The sequence below is a fragment of the Monosiga brevicollis genome, genomic scaffold (assembly GCF_000002865.3).
Source record: "Monosiga brevicollis MX1 MONBRscaffold_20 genomic scaffold, whole genome shotgun sequence".
Lineage (NCBI taxonomy): Eukaryota > Choanoflagellata > Craspedida > Salpingoecidae > Monosiga > Monosiga brevicollis.
In genome coordinates this window covers 520,769-544,942 of record NW_001865057.1, presented here as the reverse complement: position 1 = coordinate 544,942, position 24,174 = coordinate 520,769, and the positions used below count along the sequence as shown (strand labels likewise).

General features: G+C 55.5%; 9 protein-coding genes across 9 annotated transcripts in view; 4 read left to right on the top strand and 5 right to left on the bottom strand.

The window, feature by feature from the left end:
- MONBRDRAFT_27644 (uncharacterized protein) overlaps positions 1-327 on the bottom strand; it is a gene marked incomplete at both ends in the record, with an annotated part of 7,177 nt that extends 6,850 nt beyond the window's left edge. The window contains one exon of the mRNA XM_001748008.1: positions 16-327. Within this exon, the coding sequence (XP_001748060.1) occupies positions 16-327 (312 nt within the window). The remainder of the gene's footprint in view (positions 1-15) is intronic.
- Positions 328-1,919: 1,592 nt separating this feature from the next.
- On the bottom strand, positions 1,920-4,084 carry MONBRDRAFT_38134 (uncharacterized protein). Its single transcript, XM_001748007.1, has 3 exons — positions 3,421-4,084; positions 3,026-3,252; positions 1,920-2,865 (listed from the first exon to the last, which is right to left on the bottom strand). Exons 1-3 carry the CDS (start codon positions 3,766-3,768, stop codon positions 1,989-1,991), a joined length of 1,452 nt encoding a protein of 483 aa, XP_001748059.1. The 5' UTR covers positions 3,769-4,084; the 3' UTR covers positions 1,920-1,988.
- A 1,004-nt stretch (positions 4,085-5,088) lies between these two features.
- Positions 5,089-5,872, bottom strand: MONBRDRAFT_33525 (uncharacterized protein). Its single transcript, XM_001748006.1, has one exon. The coding sequence runs from the start codon at positions 5,819-5,821 to the stop codon at positions 5,369-5,371; it is 453 nt and encodes a 150-aa protein (XP_001748058.1). The 5' UTR covers positions 5,822-5,872; the 3' UTR covers positions 5,089-5,368.
- An 833-nt stretch (positions 5,873-6,705) lies between these two features.
- MONBRDRAFT_10323 (uncharacterized protein) lies at positions 6,706-8,277 on the top strand (the record flags this gene model as incomplete). Its single annotated transcript, XM_001748074.1, has 3 exons — positions 6,706-7,032; positions 7,111-7,234; positions 7,439-8,277. The coding sequence occupies 3 exons, from the start codon at positions 6,706-6,708 to the stop codon at positions 8,275-8,277; spliced, it is 1,290 nt and encodes a 429-aa protein (XP_001748126.1).
- Positions 8,278-9,038: 761 nt separating this feature from the next.
- MONBRDRAFT_10322 (uncharacterized protein) lies at positions 9,039-11,218 on the top strand (the record flags this gene model as incomplete). Its single annotated transcript, XM_001748073.1, has 3 exons — positions 9,039-10,500; positions 10,600-10,642; positions 10,729-11,218. 3 exons carry the CDS (start codon positions 9,039-9,041, stop codon positions 11,216-11,218), a joined length of 1,995 nt encoding a protein of 664 aa, XP_001748125.1.
- Positions 11,219-11,446: 228 nt separating this feature from the next.
- MONBRDRAFT_33524 (uncharacterized protein) lies at positions 11,447-13,661 on the bottom strand (the record flags this gene model as incomplete). Its single annotated transcript, XM_001748005.1, has 6 exons — positions 11,447-11,572; positions 11,666-11,743; positions 11,838-12,409; positions 12,512-12,816; positions 13,046-13,092; positions 13,410-13,661. The coding sequence occupies 6 exons, from the start codon at positions 13,659-13,661 to the stop codon at positions 11,447-11,449; spliced, it is 1,380 nt and encodes a 459-aa protein (XP_001748057.1).
- A 1,480-nt stretch (positions 13,662-15,141) lies between these two features.
- On the top strand, positions 15,142-16,501 carry MONBRDRAFT_27639 (uncharacterized protein; the record flags this gene model as incomplete). Its single annotated transcript, XM_001748072.1, has 3 exons — positions 15,142-15,870; positions 15,943-16,021; positions 16,155-16,501. 3 exons carry the CDS (start codon positions 15,142-15,144, stop codon positions 16,499-16,501), a joined length of 1,155 nt encoding a protein of 384 aa, XP_001748124.1.
- A 1,116-nt stretch (positions 16,502-17,617) lies between these two features.
- Positions 17,618-19,749, bottom strand: MONBRDRAFT_27638 (uncharacterized protein; the record flags this gene model as incomplete). Its single annotated transcript, XM_001748004.1, has 10 exons — positions 17,618-17,654; positions 17,791-17,882; positions 18,058-18,105; positions 18,224-18,331; positions 18,424-18,579; positions 18,709-18,827; positions 18,928-19,039; positions 19,177-19,252; positions 19,352-19,487; positions 19,626-19,749. The coding sequence occupies 10 exons, from the start codon at positions 19,747-19,749 to the stop codon at positions 17,618-17,620; spliced, it is 1,008 nt and encodes a 335-aa protein (XP_001748056.1).
- A 699-nt stretch (positions 19,750-20,448) lies between these two features.
- MONBRDRAFT_33523 (uncharacterized protein) lies at positions 20,449-23,929 on the top strand (the record flags this gene model as incomplete). Its single annotated transcript, XM_001748071.1, has 16 exons — positions 20,449-20,523; positions 20,624-20,716; positions 20,818-20,928; positions 21,085-21,166; positions 21,266-21,342; positions 21,450-21,562; positions 21,678-21,792; positions 21,877-21,946; positions 22,099-22,466; positions 22,617-22,695; positions 22,775-22,871; positions 22,986-23,072; positions 23,162-23,195; positions 23,280-23,357; positions 23,460-23,606; positions 23,714-23,929. 16 exons carry the CDS (start codon positions 20,449-20,451, stop codon positions 23,927-23,929), a joined length of 1,842 nt encoding a protein of 613 aa, XP_001748123.1.
- Positions 23,930-24,174: the final 245 nt, after the last annotated feature.

The following is a 24,174-nucleotide window of genomic DNA, read 5'->3' as shown; positions in this document are numbered from 1 at the left end:
AAGGCGTGTGCTTACATAAAAGGCCTGGCCGCCAGTCACCCGGTCGCAATCCCAGTAATTGTATCGGCCGCGGGTGGACCAGCGAGCGTTGTGAGGGATGGGATCGCCAGTGTTCTTGCCACCACAGTAGCCGCGCGATACGAGCGCATGCTCGGCCGGGAAAGCAGTGACGGGTTTGATGACGGATTCTTTGACGTCGTTAGACGCGAGGTTCCAGCGAATTTTGTAGCAAAGATCAAGGTTTGCCGAGGCACTTGCCGCCAAGAGAAGGGCGGCAGCCATGGCCACCCAGGGCCCAGCAAGGGCGGTGCGCTGGCGAGGCGCCATGACGCCTTGAAGGTGAGTAGGAGTTGTAGCTTGTATAGGCGTTGAGGTATGGGCTGAACAAAGGCAGCGATGGGGGGGGACAGGGGCAACAAGGCTCCCAAGTTGGGTACGAGGACCGTCAGCGAAGAGCCACGGAAGAGTTTTGGTGGCGGTGAGGCAAATGGGCTTGATCGCTATTGGCCTGGCCGGGAGGACAGGATATGCGATGATGAGAAATGCAGGAGCCAAGGGAGAAGAAGAAGGAGGAGAGAGACAGAGAGCGAGAGAGAGAGAGAAGCAGGAGAATGTGACTCTGAGTGGAACAGAACACAGGCCAGCTGGTGTGGGGTTGGGTGACGATGGCAGGGTGTGTGTGTGGGTCAGGCTTCTTCTCAGAGCGACTTACGGGGCTGCTTTCACGAGTGGCAGCGCGCGAGGTGACCTCGGGCAGTGGGCAGCGAGGAAATATGCGGCTCGAGCCTTGGTGGGTGGTAAGGGGTGGTGGGCTTGGGCGAGGGGGGGGGGCTCGCGCGTGTGTCGCTTGCGTTTGGTGGCACGAGGAAGGGGACGCTTCACAGGTATGTGGACAGCCGGCGCTAGCTCGCGTTTGGTGCAAGCACAAGGCATTTGCTGGTGGGCTAGGCGCACTGGGTGGGCAGCGTCGGAGAGGGCAGGTCAGTACGGGAAGTGGGATTCGCGCGCTGGCGCATGGTTTACTTGGGGTTCACTCAGACCATGTTGTGTGTTGGCAGTCGTCGAGGTATGTCATGCATGGCATGTCGGGCGGACACACATTCAAGGCAATCCCTCGAGCAGGAGAAGCAAAACCGTTGCGGCCGGCGCCTGAGCGTGTCCGCTTCCTAAAATACACGAAGAGCGGACACGTACGTGGAGCGGGAGCGGGCATTGACGTGAAGCAAGGCGTCGCGTTCGCGTTTGCGCTTGCAGCTTCTGACGACGGCGCATGGACACAGGGCATTCCTTCGGGGTAAGAGGCGGCAAGAACCGAGGCAGCATGTTATCAGTGGGGAAGAATTGACGGGGTACAAACGAGACGTTTCGCAGGAAAGAAAAGCACAAGATGAGGGAGGGGCGTCGAGGCAGCAGCTTACAGTGGGCCGGGGTGTGATGTGGCTCTGGAAGCGCGGGCACCCCGCCAGATGAGAATCAAGAGCAGCGTCGCGATTGGTGGCAGAGGAAAGGCAAGGGCATAGCATAAATCAATTTCAGGGTGCTCGGAAAGGTTGCAGAGGCGCCTTTATTGGCACGATCTCAGGAAGGGTTGGGGTAAAAACACGCGGAAGAGCGCCGGATCCGTCCACTGTGGGTAAGACGTCCCAGTTGGCCAGAGGGGCCCGAACCCAACAGAGGCCCAACAGGTACCAAGATGGCAAGACACGAACAAGAAAAAAAAAAAAAAAAAGAACAGAACAGAACAGAACATGGGGGAGAAGGGAGGGGGGCAGCTGGCTGCCATGTCAAGCTGTGACAAGGGGCGCGCCCCACGGCCAGACAGAAGTGTACGCACGCACAGACATGGTAACAAACAGGCATGCACATGCATAGGGACAGGGCACACCCACACGCGCGCGCGTGCCTGAATAAGGCACATGGTGATGGAGCATCATGATTCCCGGGTCAAAACGGCAGCGGGAAGCAAGAATCACAACGACAAATCATGATTACATGAGGGGGGACACTTTAGTGACGGAGCCCAGGGGAATGGTGTCGGGCTCGTCGCTTGCCTCTGCGCCAGCGTGCTCTTCAATGTCCCAGAACTCACGGTCGTGGAAGGGGGACTGCGGCGCGGGCAAAAGGCGGAGCACAAAACCAGTGGCAAGGCCACCGCCGATGGCCAGACCAAGGGTGACGACGAGGGCCAGAAGCTGATTACCGGCCTGTTCGCCAGCGGTAGTTCCGGTGGCGCGAGCAGCATAGATTTCGCCGAGAGCCGAGCCGTAGTCGCTGGCTTTGGCCAGGGAGGCGGCGATGACGCCGCCCAAGCCGCCCACCACGCCGGGCATGCCGTGCAGATTGTGGACGCCGGCCGTGTCGTGAATGCGAAGATAGCGGTCCAAAAGGCCGCTGATGTAAACGTAGCCGACGACGCTGATGAGACCGGCAACAAAGCCAATCAGAGCGGCGCCATAGGGCTCGATAAGAAGATCGGCCGAGGAGCCGACGGCCACGCCGCCCGCCAGGGTGGCGTTTTGAATGTCGACCATGTTGAAGCGACCGCGACGGAAGAGATTGCTAAAGGCGAAGGTGCTCATGGCGCTAAAGGCGATGGCAATGACCGTGTTGATGACGACGCGGTGCTGAGCGGACCCCGAGGCCAGGGCGCCGTTGAAGGAGGGCCAGAACATGAAGAGGAAGAGCGTGCCGATCATGGCAAAGACGTCAGAGGTGGAGGATGACCCATTGTTGGAGTTGTTGCGGTGCAGCTGCTTGCCGCTGGCCGTGGGACGGCTGTTGCCGAGCATAAAGCTGACGGCAAGACCAAAGTAAGCACCAAAGGCGTGCACGTACATGGAACCACCCACGTCCACGGCCTGGAACCTGAAAGGGAGGGGGCAAGAGAAAAACAGGGCAACGCTTGGTAAGCGATGACCACGTGCAAAGAACAAGAAGAAGAAGAAACAGAAGAAGGATCGACGGCTCAAGGCCATGTCTTTGCTACCGGAGCCAATCAAAGGTGCATGGTGGACGAGGGACATACTCAATGACGCCGATCGACTCGTTGAGGGAATAGAAGATGAGCTGAAGCAGGGCCATGACAAGGAGTTGTTCAGGGGTGGTCTTGCCAATGACGGCACCATATGCCACGAGAACGCTGGCGGCAGCAAAGTCACCGGTAATGAGGTTCTCGACGGTCATGCGAATTTTGTGGCTCGCCGCCTCGCCCTCGAAGATGCGATGCCAGAAGGTGTTGGTGAACTGGGCCCACTACTCGCAAAAAGAATCATGGTCATCAGTTACGTGAGAGCTAAGCTGATGCGGACAGAAGCCAGCGAGCGAGCGATGATGCTGCAGCCTGAAAGCACACGAGGTGCACCATGGCAAAGCCACACACGCACGCACGCAACCAAAAGTCGGGGCGCGGGCTGGACCAACCTGAAAGGCGATGCAGGCGAGGAACATGTTATAGGCGACGGCGCTAAAGCCGTATCGGGAGAGAAAGGTCATGAGCATGCCAAAGCCGATGAAGATCATGACGTGCACGTCCTGGTAGTAAGGGTAGCGCTGGTCAAGGATGGTAGGAGTGCCGGAGCAGGTGCTCTCTGCAGCATTGTAGGTGCAGCCCGCGGCCAAGCAGTCGATCTCGGTGAGGCGGGTGGCACAGGATTGGTCCATGCCGCTGCTGTCGCCGAGATCGCCATCGTAGCGCACCCAGACGACAAAGAGGATCAGCAGGATGATTTGCGACAGCAATGCCAGCACGCCAAAGCGTCGCGAGGCCATGATGATCAATGCTGGGTCACGCGACTTGTGTGTCGCGGTAGCCGTGCAGCGCAGAGCAGCAGCAGGAGGAGGAGGAGTAGAAGGAGAAGGCGAGGGGGAAGGGTTGCAACGGCAGCGAGCGTCAATGCCCACGCGTATCACACCCGCTTGACCCTGGCGTCAATCAACGTCCCCGGTCGGCTTCCAGTCACTCGGCGCGTCTGCCAAAGCAGCACGAGGGCAAACGGGGGGCAGCTGGACAGAACCAGCCAACACCGGGGAAGCGACAAGCAGCCAAAGAGGGAGAGGGAGTGTGCACGTATGCGTTGCACCAGCTGCCAGCCAGACAGCAGACAGGGATGATCAACCCAAGGCCACGGGGAAGAGAGCGGAGATGGTCGACGTGAGCGCGCGCGGTTCGAAAATGTGCAACACGCCCCCTCTCTGCTACTACTCCATGTACTGCTGCTGCTGGTAGATCACATACCTGATGATCGAGCAGAGGGTCCGACGACAAGTGAGTCGACGCCGTTGCCTTGAGGGCAATCGCGCGTGTCAAGGGTCGGCTGGCTTTCGGGTCTGGGTCACGCCGCCGCTGCCGCTGCCAAAACCCCCGCACGTATGCCGCTGTTAGATCTACCGCTAGATCTGCCCGTATCTCTGATTTACTCTCCGTTTCGGTAGCTTTCTCTGATTATATTTCCACTCGTGCTCTCATCTCTTTTTACAAGGGTTAACCAATGTACATGTATATCTGACTCACACACTCTCTCTGCCTCTACACACCAAACCACCATACTCTCCACCACAATCACACCACCACGCCCCACCCTCTTCCAACCAGTGTTGCAATCCCCAATAGCATTACCACATCCCCCTTTTAACGTTAACGTCACGTTAACGTTACACGCTTCTTACACGCATGTGGTATGTGTTGTAATGCATTAGCTTGTGGTCTTACCTCTTTACCTCTTTACCTCTTTACGCTTTACCTTAGGCGTTTAGCTTGATTGTGTTGACGACATAACAAGTTCAACGTGGTGGTTTGGCTTCGCTGTCTACATAGGCAAAATGCACACTGCTGACTTTTACGTGTTGAGCGCGTGTGGAGGACAAGGTCCAATGACACTTGGTAGGTGCTCGGGCTGATGTCATCGGCCTGAAATAGTGTATTCGTCTATGTTTGGAGGAGCGGCTGGCAACCAGGTCGTAGCAACGCGTCTGGCCCAAACACACTGCAAAACATCAACAAAACATCACGAAAACATCAACACGCCACTTTTATTTCGGACATCTCACTGCTTTCGCCTCTTGTATTGCCAAAATTATCGTCACTGATTTCGAGCATTATACATCAATTCATGCAAGCAGACCGAGCATGCCTCCAGCCCCATAGCTCAGGCAGCCCGATCCCAGATCCCGAACAAAGAGAAAAAAAGGGGAGGATGTCACCATACCGAGCCTCTCCCCACATGGAGCGCCCTCGGCTTTGACTGCAACGCCCCATCCCATCCATATCCATCCCCGGCTTGCGCCTACGCTTTTATCAATCCCATGCGCACACACACCCACGCATACACGCACACTTAAAAAGGGTTGCTTCACAACCCAGGAAGCTTGCTTAATCCTTCTTGATGTCAGCCGAGAGGTAGATTTCGTCTGAAACGGCCTCCTGCCATTCGACAGGCTTGCCGTCGAGACTCTCGTTGATGGCCACATGCTCTAGGCTGGTCGTGTCCGTGGCGCCGTGCCAGTGGCGGCGGTTGCAGTTGCACCAGATCATGTCCCCCGGGCGGATCTCCGTCTTTTGGCCCCCCTCGCACTGGGTCCAGCCCGTGCCCTTGGTCACCACCAAGATCTGACCCAGCGGGTGTGTGTGCCAGTTGGTGCGTGCTCCAGGCTCAAACTGGACCACGGCCACGCCCAAGCGCGATGGCTCCGGCGCCGGTAGATACTTGGCAATCCGAACCTCGCCCGTAAAGAACTTGGCCGGCCCCGGCATCGCAGGCATCGACCCATCACGGATCACACGCATGTCTTCATCGCTGGTCGGTGGCTTGGGCAGACCCTCCATCTTGTCGGAAAGCGGCGATTTTGAGTGAGATGCACACAGCAGACAGATCAACAAAAACTAAAAAAAAAAAAAAAAAGATGTATCCAGAGAAGCCAAGTCAAACACAGAGTCGGAAGAAAAATGCCCGCCCCGGACGCCCCGTCACTCGCCCAACCTGCCCCCTCTCCGAACCGCAGCTGCCCCGCCACAGGTCGGATCATTTGGTGCACCTGCCATGTCCCATAAAAAAAACTGGGCGAGGCGTGTCTCTTTGCAACGCCGAGCGATAACAGACATCTCTAAAGTCATCTTCAATCTCTACTTTATCTACTAAATTACGTTTAGCCCGCATCAGCACTTTAACTACATCTCTCAGGCCAACCGTTTTCTCTCGATTCTCACCCGAACCGAGCATCCCTCTGACAAAAGTATCTGACATTTCGACCCAACAACATGCAAGAAGGTGTATCACAGTCCTGCTTTGCTTTGCGCGCTGGCGCCCCCGCTGCTCGTGTTGTTGGATGACTTCGTCGCTCCATGTTGTTGAATGACTCGTCGCTCCGTGTTGTTGATGACTCGTTGCTGTTGATCGCTCGTTGTTATCGTCAATCTCTCGCTCGTTGTTATCGTCACTCTCTCGCTCGTTGTTGTCGTCGATCTCTCGCTGCTTGTTATCGTTGATCCCTCGCTGCTGATCGGGATGCGCCACCGCTTGCTTGCGTTGCATGTTATCAAAAAATTTTGCCGCTGTCACGGTGGCTTTGGGCCTGGGCTGGATTCCTGACTTGACCTAATCCGAGGCTTAACCGCGTTTGCTTTCGATCATCTGAAAAGGCCAGCAAGGCTCTGTTGCGGATCGGTGCAGGGGCCATCAAAAATGGTTGGTGATGCGAAGGCTGCGAGGGATGTGCGCCCTGCGGGGGCTACTGGGCCTGCTCGCGTTGCTTGTCGCGGCCACCATGGCCGCGAACACGGCAGGCAGCGAGTGCGGTGACCAGTACATCCTCATGAACAAGGCTATGGGCTGCACGGGTGACCCTTATTGTTGGAGCTATCTCGACCCTGCTGCTGTCACCTCCGAGGCCTTTGAGAACGTGACCCGCACCTTTCCAGCCGCGGCCCACAGTCGTCGTCACCTCGGGCTGAGCACTCAGATTAGCGTCCTTGATCCCGCCAACTCGACCTATCTCGCCTTTCTCCAACGGATTCTCGACATGGCCTTGCTGACCAAGGTAGCCGTATTCCCCCACCACCCGCCTCCAAGTCGCCCTCGCTCAGCTCCTCCGCGTACCCTGACCTTGGTCTGACAGGTACCCGTGGCCATAACGCTGGACCCCTTTGAGTTTTGGAACTGGCAAGCACCGTATTGGAATCATTGGAACCAGTCCCAGCCCGGTTTCAACGCCTCCAACTGCCACCACGTGGAATGGACTGGTGAGTTGAGATCATCCCACCAAGCCCCATTCCGCGTGTTGATGGCCATGGCCATGGCCATGGCCATGGCGGTTACCGGATCGCCCTGTCGTTCTTGGCATTACCCACGTCCAAAGGCAGGCTCGGGGTGAATCAAAGGATGGGTGCCCCCGGCTGCTGTCTCACACAATCTACCATGGACGCTGTTGCTCGGCCCGCACGCAGGTTTTGACTGTAACACTGACGCCACGCGAATTGCTTGGCGGGACTGGGGTGGCCAATTTCGTGTGGCGCCACACCCAAATATTGCCCATCCAGCTGTGATGGCCCTGCATCGCGCCGCCCTAGCGCCCGCCGCCCGCCTCGTTGCCCAGTGGTATGACCGCCTCACCCCAGACCAGCACTATCTTCTGGCCTTTGTCAAACCCATGTGGGAGGTTTGGATTGGAACCAACTATTACGTCTACCCCAATGCCACCCGCTACGTCAACCAACCTGCCAGTGCCGATCCTACAGGAGGGGTGGCTGACGCTGTGCAGGTCGGCTTTGCCGCCATCTGCTCCCGCTTCAACCGCTGCAGCGGACCACCGCCCACCACCGCCGAACTCGACGTGATTGTGCGAGAATATGGGCATGCCCTAGCCACGGTCTTCACCGAGGCCGGTCTGCCGGCATTTAAGCTGATGGGCCACAATGGCGTCAACTGGCCCGAGCTGCCCCCATCGCAGCACAACGTCACCTTCAATTCGGCCTGGGCGGGCCTTAACAATGTCACCTACCCCGGGTTCTCTTTCTACCACGCCGCATACAATCCAGGCGCGGCCGCCCAGCACCTCGCTGATGTGCTGACAGCTAGCCCCCGCCCATGCTGGGGTGCAGCCGAATGGTACTACGAGGGCGGCAACACGGGCTCCCGCCAAGAACAGTGGTTCGCCGCCTTTAACAACACAATGCAAAACAACAACGTCCTTATTGACGTGTTCAACTGGGAGTCCTTCCACCGTGACCCCGATGCCGTGGCAGCCCTGAACCAGTTTCTGGCTCTGGCAGATTCGTCCGTTTGATTTGCGTTTGAGAACAACAACCCCTGATATGACGACAGCTCGCGCTACAAAAGGCTAGCTTTGGGGCCAGGGGTGTTCTAAAAAGGCTGCCGCAAGGCTCGTCGAGGATGCAGTCGAGCCGTGGCGCCGCTTGTGTGCCGGTGACTTGTCACGGCCGTACATGAGGCTTCACCAGCTCTTTTTCGAGAATTTCGCTCGAGATTTCCATAATTAATTTAATATTTTTGGTTACGCATGAGATTGACTGTTAGAAACAAACAGTCTTGATCAAGGGCAAATGGAGGGGACGGTGACCAGCGAAACAACAAAGCCCAGCCAATAGGCGAATACACACCTGCAGCACAGGGTAGAGCGAGCCTCACGTGCTGTTGATGGCTGCCATTTCATTCCTTTCGGGTCATGCAAAACTCGAAGAAATTGACTGTTTTTCATGTTTCCGCGTCTCTCTCTATCTTTTTGCTCTCATCTCACCTTCTCTCAATTTCATGACAAAATCAAGCCTGAATGAGTTAATAAGTAACAAAAATGGCCAGCATCTCTGCCCCTCGACCTTTCGTTCGATGATTCTCTCAACACGAGAGAGAGAGAGAGAGAGAGAGAGAGAGAGATTTGCTCCTGAGACTGCTGCTGTTCGACTGCCGAGTTCTGGCGCTCAGCGTGGTGATTGCATTCTCTGGCCCATTGGCTTTGCGGTTGTTGGTTGGAGGGTGGAGTGGAGAAGTGGATGGGTTGGGTGCGGTGCTGGCGGATGTGGTGGGGGCATGGCGGAGGTGGCGGTTGCAGATGATGGCCCTGCGCATGAAGGTGGGGTGGAGGCGGACGAGAGTAGCATGGCTGCGGGACAGGTCGCCGGGTTGATGTCACCAGCACCCGAGAATGCCACTGGCCCGACGAGCCTCGAGGCTTCATTGGCTGGCGCCGACGCAACGCACGCCGTCCCAGACGGTCAGAGCCCGAGCCCTGATCGGCAACTCGGCGAGCACCCCACAGATTCGGACTCAAATACCAATGTTTCAACTTGCGCCGGCAATGAAGACGATGGGTGTTGCAATGCCAGTCATCGTTCTGGAGATGTGGGAAGCATTGGTGATGAGGTGGGTAGGCCCAGCAACGTGGGGAGCGAGCTCTGTGGTGGCAATGGCGCCTGCAGCGAGGCGACCTCGGCATCTCATGCAGCGCACGACCACCACGACCATGATGCCAGTGTCGAGCCCTGTTGTGACGCGAACGCGGTTCCTCATGCGTGTGAACAGCAGGCCCTGCCTGCATCGCCTGCGTCCAGCAGCAGGTCAAGCCGTAGCGGGTCTAGTTGTAGCGACAGCAGCAGCGGCGACAGCAGCAGCGGCGACAGCAGCAGCAGCAGCAGCAGTGGCAGCCGAGCTGCATCGCCTGAAGCGGCTAGGCCACCCCGGCCCACCTTTCGCAAGGTTAATCGGAGTGGCAATACCATCTACGTTGGAAATATCGATCCACAATGCACCGACGAGCTGCTTTTTGAGTTAGGATTACAGGCTGGGCCCGTTCTGAACGCTGCCATCGCTGGCAATCCCAACGGCGATAAACTCTCCTTTGGATTCATTGAATATAAGCGAGCCACCAGCACCGCCTTTGCCATTGCTCTCCTGGACGGTCTTCGCCTTTTTGGACGAACGCTCAACGTGAAGGCCGGAGCTCGTCGCGGCGTAGCCACCGGCGAGTCGATGCCACCCCTTCGTGCCCCCATCCCACCCCAACCTCCGGGGCCCGCAGCCCTCGAGCGGCTGCGGCAGCCCCGACGAGGCCTCTTTTCCCCGCCCTGGCCAGCAAGAGGGCCCGATCAAAGGCACCCAGTCTGGCCTGGACCAGGGGCTCCCTATTTTGGCTCACCTCACGCGTCATACCCTGCGCCACCACCGCCACCGCCACCGCCACCAGCCCCATCCGGCGAACACACAGCCCCTCCGCACCATGCAGCTGCGTGGTCTCACACAGGACCTGCGGCATACCCGTTGCCATCCTCACAGCCACCGCTGACCAGATCAATCCGTTCGATGCCACCCCTGCCAGCACATGCGACTGCGCAGTCAGACTGGCCGCCTACAACAAATACCCGCGAACGTTACGAATACCCTCCTATCCCACCACGGGCATCCTCATTTGCTGATACGCAGTCATCGCGGTCTTACTGGGACCGCGACCACGATGCCCCCTCCTCAAAACGCGTGGCTTATGATACAGGCATTGGTACGCTCGATGGTTTGCTTAGCCCGCGGAAACGGTTACCATCTGGCTTTCACGGTCCTTCTCTGACACACTTGGCTGTATTCTGCTTTTGTGTGACAGGTCCTTCGGGCTACTCGATGCCACCGCCCGTGCATGCGCCCAGGTAGGTTCATTGTGGTCCTGCCTCCTGCCTCAAGCTGACCAGATACATCTCATCTATGCCATCGTGCTGGGGTTTGTTTGCTGTAGATGGGAGCGCCCCGCTTACTTTGATCCACCACGAGCACGGCCAGTGCCCTACGACCACGGTTACCGGCGCTATTCTCCCCCGCCTAACCCGTCCAAGTATCAAGATTATGAGGCGGCGGCACGGCGCTATGCCAGTGCGAGTCACGAGACAAAGCTACAGGAGCGCAGTTACTATGCTTCAGAGCCATGGCGCCCGGACCGTCGGCCCGTGGTTCCACCACCCCCCGCAGGCACATCATCAACCTTTGCTCCCCCTCAGCCTCCCCCGCAGCGAGCTTGGGAACCTCCATCGGTGCGGGGCTTTGACAATCCTGTTGCGTCTATTCCGCCTCAAGGCGGTCAGCAGTATGAATGGCTTCAGCCCGACTCAAATTCAACCATGGCTGCCAGGGGTTATTCTACTGGACCTGTGTTTGGAGAATCGCCTGCAACGAGTTCTACGGCAAGCTCACAAAGACTGAGTACTTGGCTGCGCCAAGGTGGACGATGAAGGCGTTGCTTTGACTGAAGGGAGGTGACGCCAGCGATTTGAATTGAACAGCTTTGCTGGAAAATGTTGCTGGGTCTCCAGAGGGGACAGCGTCCAAGACACGGGATGGACGAGGTAGATCAGCAGGGCACAAGACAAACAGGGGGAGGGAGAGGAGGGGCAAGGACTACATAGGACACAGGCCGGGGGTCATGGCGACATGGCGAAACCGATCATGGCGAACCCAGCTCAGCTGGACGCTGCAGTCGGACGCTTGGCGTTGTTCCTGGGACCCTTTGGGCCGGCGCCGGCACCAGCGGGCCGCTTTTGCACCTTGCTTTTCAATTTTTGAATCTTGGCCTTGCGCTTTTCCGACTGTTAGCAGGTGTGGTATATGGTATGGGTGGAGCAGGATGCGGTTGTGAGCTTGAGCGTATGATACAACCAGCGTCGTTTTAAGGCGCGTACCTTGCCACCACCGCCCGCTGTGGGTTCGACATTAATTTTTCGCCCCTTGAGCTTGCTAAGATGGTAGCTCAATGCTTTCTGCAATCAGGCAACGGGGTAGGCGGGGGGCCAATGACCATGAGCCTTGCACCACGTATTTGCTGCCTTTCCAGAGAGGTTAAAGCCAACGCACCTCGTGGCCAGAAGCCGTTTCAAATTCTGCAAAGGCGCAACCGCGCGGCTGATCTGTACCCTTTTTCTTGAGCAGGCGCACGACGCAAGGGCCACAGCTTTTGAAATGTTGGGTCACTTCCTCGGCCGTGGTGTCGTAGCTCAGGTTGCCGATAAAGACGATGTACAGCTTGCGCCCAGCTGCGGCAGCAGCGTCAGAGCCAGCCTTGGCACCCTTCTTGCCGGTCTGGGTCGTGGTGGTAGCGGGGGTTGCATCCTCGGTATCAGGTTTGGCCTTGGCCTTGTTGTCGGTTGATTGCTTCTCTGGGAGATTCGCAGGGGGCGCTTGCCCCTTGGCCTTTTTAGAGGCGGGTGCGGCCTTGGGGCCTTTTTTCACGGGCTTGCCGGCCTTGGATGCTGCGGGCGTCGCAGGTTTGCCACGCTTGGCGGGCGGCTCTGTTTGGGGTTCAGCTACAGCAGTGCTAGCAGTGCTTGGATTTTTCCGCCGGAAACCGCCGCCGATCGGTCCATCGCCATCATGTGGCATCTTCTCGTTGTGTGAGTGCGCGCCTCGCTTGCGCGTCACAGCTCTTCCTACAAAACAATGAAGCAAGAAGCTTCTTGAGTGCTTCACAGAGAGAAAGGGAGAAAAAGACAGCAAGAGCTGAGGTGCATACACATACCCAACGAGCGTACCAGCACAGGCAGCCAATATCCTCAAACTACCACGGCAGTCCAGCCAGAACCAGAACCAGAACCAGAGCAGAGCAGGGCGTATGCGGTCGTGACCAGCAAATGGAAAAATCCGGAAATCGGTCGCGCACATGGTCGCTATGCGTGTGTGTGTGTGAGAGAGAGAGAGAGCGATAGAGAGAGAGAGAGAGAGAGAGAGAGAGAGAGAGAGAGAGAGAGAGAGAGAGAGAGAGAGAGAGAGAGAGAGAGAGAGAGAGAGAGAGAGAGAGAGAGAGAGAATGCCAGAATCGTCTGACAATTTATATCGTCTGACAAAAGAGAGAAAAGAAAGTTTAAAGGACAAGAAGAGAGATCAATGCTGTAGTAGAGTGAAAGTTACCACAAGTAAGGGTTGTAAAGAAGAGGGTCAAGTGCTCATGCACGCACTGCCATAGCTCAATGGGCGTGCGAGGTCATGCGAATCAGGTCGGCCAGCGCCTGGCTGAAGTCCTCGATGTTGCCGGTCTATAGCAAGCACGCGGTTTGGGCCAAGCATACAAGCAGGCGGCCTGCTGCTCCCTGAACACAAAACAGACAAGAGGACGCTTTGCAACGTGTTTTCCAAACGTGAGCGAGAAAGTGATCAGATGTCCGGCAGTCCTCTGCTTCTGGCTTCATTCATGGCAATCTCAGGCCCTTCTGGCCGAGGTTGGTTCCGTGGCGTTACGATGCCGGTTGTCAAAAGGTCGTGGGGGCTGTTCGTATATCATAATGAATGAATAACCAGATATTATAATTTCGATTCACGAGCACTGCACGCATCCAGTTCCAGCAGCATCAAAGCATCAAGGCATGGAACAACACAGTGCGACTTGGGATCATTCATTTTCCTATATGGCCTATGACGCTTGCTTTAGAGGACCTTGACTTGTTGAATGCCATGGCTTCCGTTGACGGAGAAGGAGTAGACTTGCTGAGGCACAAGCTTGCCGACGGCGGTCTTGGGGGTGGTGGTGGCCTTGGTGTTGTCAAACTGACCATTGGTCAGGCGAAGCACGGCGGAAAAGCCAAAGAGGCTCGAGGCGGCGTCCTCGATGCTGCGGGTCTCCTCAACATTCACAGGCACCCACTGGGTCGTGGCGCGGCGGCGAAAGTAAACGGTCGTCGAAGGCATGGTGAAGGTGATCAACGGCGGCACGCGTGAGGGCGGCTAATCGTTCCGAATGCGAGAGGTAGAAAAATGCTCGACCATCGCCTCGGGCATCACGTTGTTTGTGGCACAAGTCACGAGTTTTTGCTGCAATTGACCCTCAAGACGCACTGACATTGCACCAATTGCCATGCGTCCCCTCGTGCCCCTTCATCGTACCCTTGTGCTTTGCGTGGTAAGCTGTGAGGTGACATGGGAGTCGTGTGTTCCGCTGCTGCTGCGCGTCGTCCACATGCGAGAGAAGATGCACGCACCACATGTATCGAAAAAAAAAATTGCTGAAGTCGATGACCCGATTGTCACGGTTGAGTGCAATTGTCATCATATCAAAGTGTGACTATAAATACACTATACAACTTCAAAGTGTGTAGAATATTACTGTTAAGATACTATGGCGCAATTATGGCGCAAGCAGAGCATGACACGAGCAGACCACTTGAAGGATGTGGCCATCGATCAGTCTCGTGTGCGCAGGGAAGGTGGACAATGCCATGGTTTGAAGGTCATGGGAGAGTGTGTGCTATTGCCCCGCGTCCAGAAAGGAGACTGACTCAGAGAGCGGCTCAGATTCCAGGGGGAGCAGCGGGGGCGACAACTCCTGTTCATGGCACAAATGAGCTCGCAACGGCCAGCTCTTGAAGCACGAGCAAACAACGCAGCTGTCATCATTGCAAATGAAGTATCAAAGCTGGCGCGCTGAGCACAGCTAAAACCGGCGTCATGATCATGCGTGTCCTCTCATACCGATAATATCCGGATGTCTATGGATGTTAATTATCTTCCTAACACATCCCTCGCACGAACGGTGTGTTTTGATTTTCAACAAGATCAACGATTCCTAGATCCGCAAGTTGCCTCTCCGGGTCACTGTCTGCACATTTCATGTCACCATGCCCCGATAAAAAAATCAACCATCTCACGTTGGGACAGAAGTCACCGTCACTGGAACGGTCATTTCGGTAGACGCAATACATAGCTGATTCGAACGCCGGGACACGTAAATCTAATTGCCGTCGCGTTTCAAAGGACAGCTGCTGTACTTGTCGCCTTCTGGCGGGAGCACCTCTTGATTCACATCTTTACATCGCGTTCAACGAGCTGATGTCCCTGTGCGGGACCGTCACGCACGACGCCAGTGCAGGATATGAGTTACCGACTAAAGTTGTTGCGATACTTACAGACTCTTTGTCAGCATTTTTATGCTCTCCTCCGAAAACAACAAAAAAAAACTGAATTTTTGGTTTTTTTCTCGTTTTTTTATTGTGATCGCGAGGCAGCAGCGGGCGACGCGGTGGCGATTCGGAGACAGATAGGCGGGGAAGGACAGGCAGGTAGAGGTGGGTTAGGTGGGTCAGGTTGAGGTACAGTGGCCAGGGAGGCAGTGGGGCGTTGTTTGTTCAAGAAAAGGGCTGGGGGAGAGCGATCGGCTGGTCAACTCGGCAAGATGGCGGGGGCAGGCGATGAAGCGGGGGGCGGCATGTCAGCGATGCAGATGCTGTATTGCTTCTTTGTCTCCATCGCCACGATCCTGGGCACTGGCATTCTGGCATTGCCTGTCAAGCTGTACGAGACTGGATTCAAGCCCTTCATGCTCACCTTCACGCTCACGCTGGTGGTGCAGACCGCCACCGTCTTCCTCATGGCCGAGGTCTTGCAGCGGGCGTCCTTGATCCTCCAGCAGCGACGCTCGCACGATCGAGACACGAAAAAGCTTTTACCTGCGGCGCAAGGCCACCAAGTGGCCCCAGCTGCCAGTGCTAGCGACGATGACGAGGACAATGAGGGCTCCGCGAGTGCCGCTGCCAGGCGACACAAGGGCACACAAAACGAGGACCAGGCTGACGACATTCGCGTTGAGGTTCGGGACCGGAGCCATCCTGATGACCAACCGGGCGCCCCGAGCCTGCATGCCTTGGCTACCATCTATTTGGATGGTCTCGGTGCTCGAATTTTCACTGGCTCCGCCATTGTGCACTTTCTCTCCATCCTCGTCAGCTACGCCCTGGCTTGGTCCAAAGCTTTTTGCTCCATGGTCAACTGCCAACCAACCGCGGTCATTGCACCCTTTGTCATCTTCTTCAGCACGGGCATCATCATCTTTAACCGCCAGCTTCAACCCCTCATCACGGCTCTCACCTTTTTCAAATGCGTCATGCTCATCGTCATGGTGGCGGTATGAGCAGTCTCGTCTCATCCATCACCACTCGAATGCGTGCATCTTACGCCTCCCGTGTGCCTGCCATAGGTCGTCGGCTACGTCGGCTCTCAAACCTCCACAGCCCCAACAGCGGATTGGGCAGCTACGGGGACGCCCTTTTTGATTGGTACGCTTCCTCTTCTCATGATCCACGGGATCCCCCTCTCTTCCATCGCCCTCTGAGCCTGTCAAACCTGCTCACGGCCGGTCCCGGTCCGTCTTCGCTCGGTACCGTGGCATGTCCCGCCAACGTCATGTAGGCACGCTGGCGCTGGGGGGCGTGGTCAACGTCATGCCTGTCCTCTACGATGGCATCCCAAAGTCGCGCCTTGCTCTCAATCAGTTTCAATGGAGCGTCGCCGCCGGTGTTGTGGCGTGCTGGGTGATGAATGTGCTCTGGGCTTTCTTCATTCTCCAGATCGTTCCCCAGGCCGGTACCGGTCCCTGCCATCAACAAAGCCCTGGTGGCAACATCACCCTGACTTGTGCCAACGACAACGACGAGATCAGCACCCAGCCCATTGTTGATATCATGCAGCGCTCCTACCACCACCTGCTCTGGCTGGCCCAGCTTGTGGCTTCCTTCATCTTGCTGTCCATCACGTAAGTTCAGATTGCACAACGTGATCAAGTATCCTTTGCTGCTCCCGGTTCACTCTCATTAGCTCCGCTGCGCCGTTTTGCTTGCCTTGGCGGCTTATGCACACCCTTGCAATGGGCCGATGTGCCACACCAGCGTGTCGTATCTCACGCTGGGCAACGCCATGAAGCACATGTTGGATGGATTCAGCCGCGCGCACGATCCAATTTCAGCCATTGGCGCGGGCACATGCGCGGGGCGTCTTTGGGGACGATTGCCCCTTGGCATGCAGAACGAATTTTTCCAACGCATTTTGCTCTACATTGCGTGCTTTGCGTTTATCATGCTCGTGGCCCTTCTCAATCCTCAAAGCTTTCTGCTGGTTCTCGAAGTGTTCACTTCTCTTGCCCTCAACATTGAAGCTGGCATTGGCATTGCCGTCATCTACTTTCTGGCGCGCTACCGAGCCCACGCCCGCCACGTGAGTGCACCAACCAATTCTGCGCGTACTTTGCTGTGCTATGGCCTTGCACAGCTGATACAGCCGGGTCATCCGCGTGCAGGACACGATTGCGCTGCCACTCCCGAGTTGGGTCTCTCCCATCTGGATCGTAACTGCATTTTATTTTCTGGTCTCTGGTGGGTGAGCGCCCAACCCTGGCTTGCACGAGCAACTACCTCAGCGCGGGTAACAAAGCCTTCTCACGCGCTCCTGCCTTTCAATGTGACCACAGTGTACTACGATCTTATTACAGCTGCGCGAGACAAGCTGGGTGGGACGGCAGCGGGGGTAGTTGGCGCTCTTTTGGCCGTTGTTAGTTTGGGGATGGCTGTGCGTTACTGGCGGAAATGGCCCGACTTTCAGCTCCAAGCTAGCTACGCGGTACAGACGCTACCGGCAGACGGCTACTTTTGGGACTCGAGTGACACGGACGAGGAGGCCGATGATGTTGTTTATGCACACCCACTTGACGAGCGCGGAACGTCCATGTGAGGCCGTGGTCCAGTATCAGGGTGACAGCCGGAACCATGTTCCACTGTATATGAGGTTTCTCCTCAGAAGGATGGATCATCGAATTTTTAGCCATTAGAATTTTGCGTCTGAGGAAGGTGTGTTGCAAAGTTGAACAAATGATTATGTGGTTACGCCTCGGCCGCGGCCTCAGTGGCATCTGCCGCCCTGTCAGCAAAAGGACACAAAACAAAAACAAAAACGAAAAACCAAACAAACAAACAGCGTTCAGTTGTTCGGCAAAGTTCAAGAGTTGGGGCGGTTAACAACTGGGCGAGACCTAAGCAAGGATATGATCACTTACCGTTCCGACTTGAGCATATCCTTGATATGCAAGGGCGGGCAGCGCTTGGCAGCTACTTCAGCCGCCACCATGCTGCGCAGCATCTTGCGAGCCTGCAATGCATCGCGTCGCATTCAGTTGTCACAGAAGGAAGGGGGTATGAAGGGTGAGTTGGCCAAACATGCCATTGGTCTCTTAGAGGAAGAGAACCACAGATGATGCCGCCAGCAACTGGCGGGAGCACACAATGCGGCGGGGGTTGTGTCTATTCCACGCATCGGGCCGCACCTCCTGGTTGTCTGATAGACAAACTTGGTGCACCAATGATTGAATGGCCTATGCGAGAATCGCAGGGGGTGAGCGAGGGGGATAGCCGTATATAAGAGAGAGAAAAGAATACAAAAATAGAAAAAGCTAAAAAAAAGGAGGAATCAAGCTGGAGCCGTAAGCTTACAGCGCCTGGAATCTGCGGAAGACTGGCTTGCTGGCTCACGAAGGATTTGACAGCACCCGTAAGATCACCGTTGACAGCCATAAATACTGTTTCAAGGGTCAGCTTGAGCTGAGGGTATGAAAGGTCGAGCGCCAAGGCGATGAGGTACTGAGAGGCAATGGCACTTTGGGTTGCAAAGCAAGAAAAAAGCATTTGCGTACGGCAGGAGCGAGGCCGGCGTCATCCTTGATGGCCTGATACACATCTTGCGCCTTCTGGTTGTGAAAGTCGCGGAGCAGCGCCAGGCTGTAGAGGGCCCGGGCATCAGCGCTCAGAGGAGTCTTGTCCTCCAAGCCAGCCGCTGCATAGGTGCAAGCCTAGGTGATAGGTAATTTAGGGGCGTTTGAGTGTGCAGGAGCGAGCTCGAAGAAGAGCCTTGCCTTGAACGACACGACAATAGGCATAGGCAGGGGAATGAGAAGAACAAGTAAGATCTAGCGACCTACCAGGCGAGTGTATTGCCGAGAGGGCAGTGAGAGGGCAGCGTGCAACATGAGTTCGTAGCTGGTGCTATCAGGAAGCTCATCGCGGTCGCAGACCATTTGCTCAAACGCCTTGACCACGTCTGAGGGTGCAACCAAACAAGTGCCGCGGTCAGCATCTGCTCAGCTGGAGACATGGGTGACAAGGTAGCCACGGGATGACATCATGGCCGGGGCACGCACTCTTAAAGTCAGGAAGTTGCAGGTTGGCAGTCATGAGCGCATGATAGGCTGCACGTGACGGAAAGAGGCCAATGGCCCGCTTGTTTTGAATCATGCTCAAAATCTTGCGTGGCTTTTTTGGGGTTCAAAGACGAGCCAGAAAGTGAACAAGCAGGCATGCGTGTGTAAGCCGGACCAAAGGCGTGAGTTGGTAGGTATGCAGCCACGCTTGGCCATGAGTTATGGAGCAACCTCGGGTACCGGCCACACCTCGCCATGCTCGATATATTTGCTAACAACAGCGTCGGAAATGCTTGCATCAATGTTGGAACTGAAAGCACGGAACCTGTTCAAAGCAGCATGTTGTGAGTCTGGTGCTGCGTGCGGGTGTGCCGCAGAAGGCACGATCCAGCGCGCGTCGGAGAGCGTTTGGGTGCTTGCTTACACGCGCAGAGCTTCGCGCACATGCTTGAGGTCGTCCTTGTTCTCCACAGCGTTGACCACGTCGAGCAGGCTTTGCGTTTTGGGCGGGTTGCTAAAGAGGAACCGATCGGACAAGCTTTCAACGACCTCCGCAGCGCCTGCGACGCACGATTATGGACCGAAAGACGGAAACGGAACGCGAGCGGTGAGCATGTGGTGCTGCAGAGGTCTGGAATCAGGCACGACGCATCCCCAAAAGAGTAAGGGGAGGAAAGGTGTCCACAGGCTGCGCATACTTGTCGAGTTTTGTCGAAGTGCCACCGATAGCACACCCATGCGTGTCCAAGCCGGTCCAGCGATGGCGGCTACCGGCAGGGACCGACCCGCTGCCATCCGACGGAGCAGAGCTGAGGTCGCCATGATGTGCGGGTGTGCTGTAAAACTACTGTTCACAACACCTCTATCCAGATATCTTCACTGCCTTCGTCAAATGAAAACCGGTTGGCGTTTTTCAGGGGCCGGCCGCTACCATGAGTACATCGGTCAAGTCAAAAACTATCGACAACAGCTGTTTACAATATCGTAACAGCTGTTGTCTTACATTCACGGCCCTTTCGAGCTGACTCGTCTCATCTCTGAATTTCCCTTGCGTTCCAGTCAATTGTTTTTCACGGTACGTGGCCCCTCTCTGATCTGCTGATCGAAAATGGCAGCCGGCTGTCCGGTCCCGCGCCGGATCAGATCAACGTGGTCGTTGCCGAAGCGCTGAAGTTATATGCGTATACACTTGCATGTATATCCGATGGGGCATGGCCAAGGGTTTCAGGGCGAGTGACTGAATTCATCAAACCTGCTCAAGGGGCGGATCAAACGCTGCAAGGCGTCGGATGCTGAGCTGTGATGAGGCGCTGCCTGTGTGTGTGTGTGTGTGTGTGTGTGTGAAGCCGGGGTTGCGACTCGACCTTGTAACTTGATTGTCATGTCAAGTGTCCCGGGGCAGAGCTGTGCCGCAGCACGGCATTGGTGCTCATGTTGTTTTCGTTTTTGACCGGCGGTTCATACGTCTTGACAAATTTAGCAGGATTACGCCGGAGCGCCTCGCTCCGATCGTCTCCCGCCATGCAGTTTTGGTGGCAGCAAGGCCTGACCTTCAGGCAGTGGTTTGTCAACGATGGCCCCATGTATACCTTCGTGGTGCGTTCCATTGTCATTTCCACCCCTGCACTGCCTGCGTGCCTCCGTCCGATCTGCGTTGTATGCACCTCAATACTTTTATGGTGCACGGGAACTTTAGCTGCTATGGATGTGCGCAAATGTCGGCCTCTTCTTTTACACGTTCAGCTTCTACACTCAAGACAAGTACAACTATCTGCGCCGCATTGTGCATGTACGGTTTGCTTGCGTTGCTCTGATCATCTCCTCTCGTCTTGTCGCTGACAGCTCACTTCCCCATTCTCGTTTCGCGCCCTTCTGGGCTGGCTCTTGCAGTTTGGTCTACCGGTGGCTCGCGGTGCTGCCTCGGTCCTGAACTTGAATTGCGCTCTTGTCCTTCTTCCCGTTTGTCGAAACCTTGTCAACTTTTGCCGTGGCATTTTTGAGGTGAGTCCATTTTCCGTTGCTCTACAAAATACAACGACTTCCTCCCCGTCGTCTCCTTCGTACTCCACAGCACGCCCACTCGCTTCATCGTCTACCATTCTCGCGCTTGTCTCGCCTTCTGCCGACGACCACTTTTGTCATCACATGGGTCAATAGTCAAAGCGCTCCATCCGACGCCTCTTTGACAAGAACATTTTGTTCCACAAGTGGTGTGCCTACGTCATTTGCGTCTTTGCCAGTGCGTGCCTTGCGTGCCACCCGACAAGAATTTGCATTGGCCATGCAGACTTGCGCGGCGATGGGCGGTGCTTACATCTGACCTGGTGAACTTGTGCAGGCATACACATCTGCGCGCACTTTTTTAACGTCAACAACTTGGTCGAGGACGGGACCTACGGCCGCATTCTGCGCGATGTGTGTTGGCCCATTGACAAAACTCGCATCAAACCTCCTTCCTGTCGACCGGCGTGGACCGGTGCACGACTGATCCCTCTCATTCGCTGTCCTTTTCCCGGAAACAGGGCACCCCCATGTCACAGGAAGAAGTGCTTTTCACGACGGTGGCTGGCGGAACCGGCGTAGGCATCACAGTTCCCCTCATTCTGATGGTGACCACGGCCTCGCAGCAAATTCGGTGGGTCTTTACAGCTCTGCAACGGGTATTCAGGTTTTTTCTTCTCTGCCAACCATCTCGCATGATCATGTTACACCTCATGTTTCATGTCACACGCAACCCTCATCCCCGTCAGCCGTTCCTATTTTGAACTTTTCTGGTATACACACCATCTCTTCGTCGTGTTCTACGTCTGCCTGTGCCTTCACGGCTACTCGGGTTTTGTGGAGCGTCAAGACAACCCTGATACGGTTAGAATTGCGCCCTTGTCTTGCCTTCCATGCCTCTTTGATTGTTGCGCGAGAATATATCTCACATCCACGACACCACCTCAGTACCCCATTTCTCTGGATCGGGGCGTTTGTACCAGCCGCGACGACGTCTTGGTGTCCAACGGTTGTGCCTGTACGTCATGCGAGCCTCGCCTGTTCTGCTACGCACAAGTTCACCTTATTCTCTTGAGCATCAAACCACTCTTCTCTCACCTTATCTTTTCCTGTTTGACCTTTTTTTTTTAATTTTTTTTAATATATTATGATTATTTTAAATCATGATAGCATGGAACGCGGTTGTGTCGGCCCTTGCTAACCAGAACTCCAGCTTAACTGAACCCAACCTCTGCATCCCGGGCGGCGTGGACGTCGGTGACGAGGAGGATGCGTTTTGCTGCCCGTGTCGCCTCGTCACGCAAGCCGTTTTGCAGCGAGGCCAGGCTGCCACGTGGGTGTGGGTCATTGGTCCCTTGATCCTCTACATCCTGGAACGCCTCTACCGCTGGTACAAGAGTCAAACTCGGCGCCTGCGCATTCTCAAGGTGGTTAAGCACAAGGACTCTGTTCCTGTCATGGAGATTCAATTCCAAAAAGTCCCCACCAAGGCTGGTCAATATGTCTTTATCAACTGCCCCAAGATTAACAGCCTTGAGGTATGCCGATATGTTTGCACACGATTCCATTGCCTTGTCCCGCAGAGCCCTTTTGTCTCCGCGTGTCGCCTCAAGCGCCGCGTATATTGGTGCCTTGTAACATCTGGACACTGCTGCATTGTCATCGACGCTTGTCATTTCATTCTCTAGTGGCACCCTATCACGCTCACTTCCTGCCCCGAGCTCGATTATGTTAGCGTGCACATTCGCCTCGTGGGCGATTGGACAAGTGAGTCTACCACTGGCTTTACTGGGTCTCCTGGAAGCTCAAGCGCCTGTTATTTAACCTTGACCATCGACCATGGTAGCCAAACTGGCCGACGCGTGTGGCTTTTACGAGGATAATCCAAAAGTTGGCAGCGAACTGCCTTACATCTGCATTGATGGCCCTTTTGGTACAGCGTCGTAAGTTTCTTCTATCAATGTTCCATCATGAGGAGCTATCAACTGGTCAATCAACAAGCATGCCGTAAATCGTAAAAGGCCACCTTCTTATCCGGTTCTGTCATGTCATGGTAGAGAGGACATGTACCACTATCCCGTTGCCATGCTAATTGGCGCTGGCATTGGCGTGACCCCCTTTGCATCTCTGCTGAAGGAGTTGTAGTACGTGCCACGTGCCTCGTCGTGCCGTGTATAGAGTCATGCGAGCAAATGTACTGCTTCTGACACTTGCGGCGGCTCCCCTTACGTAGCTTTCGCAAGAGCAATCCTTCGGCCTACCCATCTGTGAGTATCGCATTTGTTTGTGTTTGTTTGGTACTGCTCTGCTACTGCTGGTGCTCCTACTCACCTCGTCTTGACCATATACAGTTCAAAACGCAAAAGGTCTACTTTTATTGGATGTGTCCCGGCTTTGATGCCTGGGGTTGGTTTGCCAGCCTCCTGATTGTACGTATCTCGCCTCCAGCCACGGCATCATCCAACAAACGTACAACCAATTGCCCATCCACACCCGATCCAATCATTCCATACATTTTCGGGTGTTTTCAGGATCTTGAAGATAAGCTGGAGCAACTCGGAGTTCCCGACTTTTTGGAAATCCGTGTCTTCACAACTCGCGGCTGGAGTCAAGACGATGCGGCCAAGATCATGCTCCAGGAAGATGAGAGCGGTGACAGCATCGTTCGCGACGCCGAGGTTGGGATCATCTCCTGCGCCTTTTACATTGGGCTTGATTTTGAGTTGTGGCTGGCCGCCTTGACACACACCCACTTATGCTTTCATGTCTTCGTCTCCTGCCCTAGACGGGCCGAGCCCTTCGCCATAAGATGAACTTCGGCCGTCCGAATTGGGATTCTGAGTTCACATCCGTGGCCAACACGCATGCCGGCAACAACATTGGCCTATTTTTCTGTGGGCCCAAGGTCTTGTCGTCCCAGTTGCATGTAACGTGCAACAAGTTTACCAGCGAGCGCGCAGCTGAAGGCACCAAGTTTTATTACAACAAGGAAAACTTTTGAGCTGTTCGTGTTGACGGATCTTCATTCTTGCCCATAATGCATCCGAGCTGGCCTTGGCGCTGCGTCTTTTGTGGGGTTTCTTGAGCACTTTTTCGACCTGGTCTTTTGGTACTCTCGTTCGCTGTGGGGTTAGCAATTTTCGTTTCCCTCTCTTGAATTTAAAGCATGACTCACATGTCAAGTGGACATTTCAAATTTGCTGCCTCGACCTGTCTGCGTCGTTGTTCTTGCCATTTCCTTCCAAC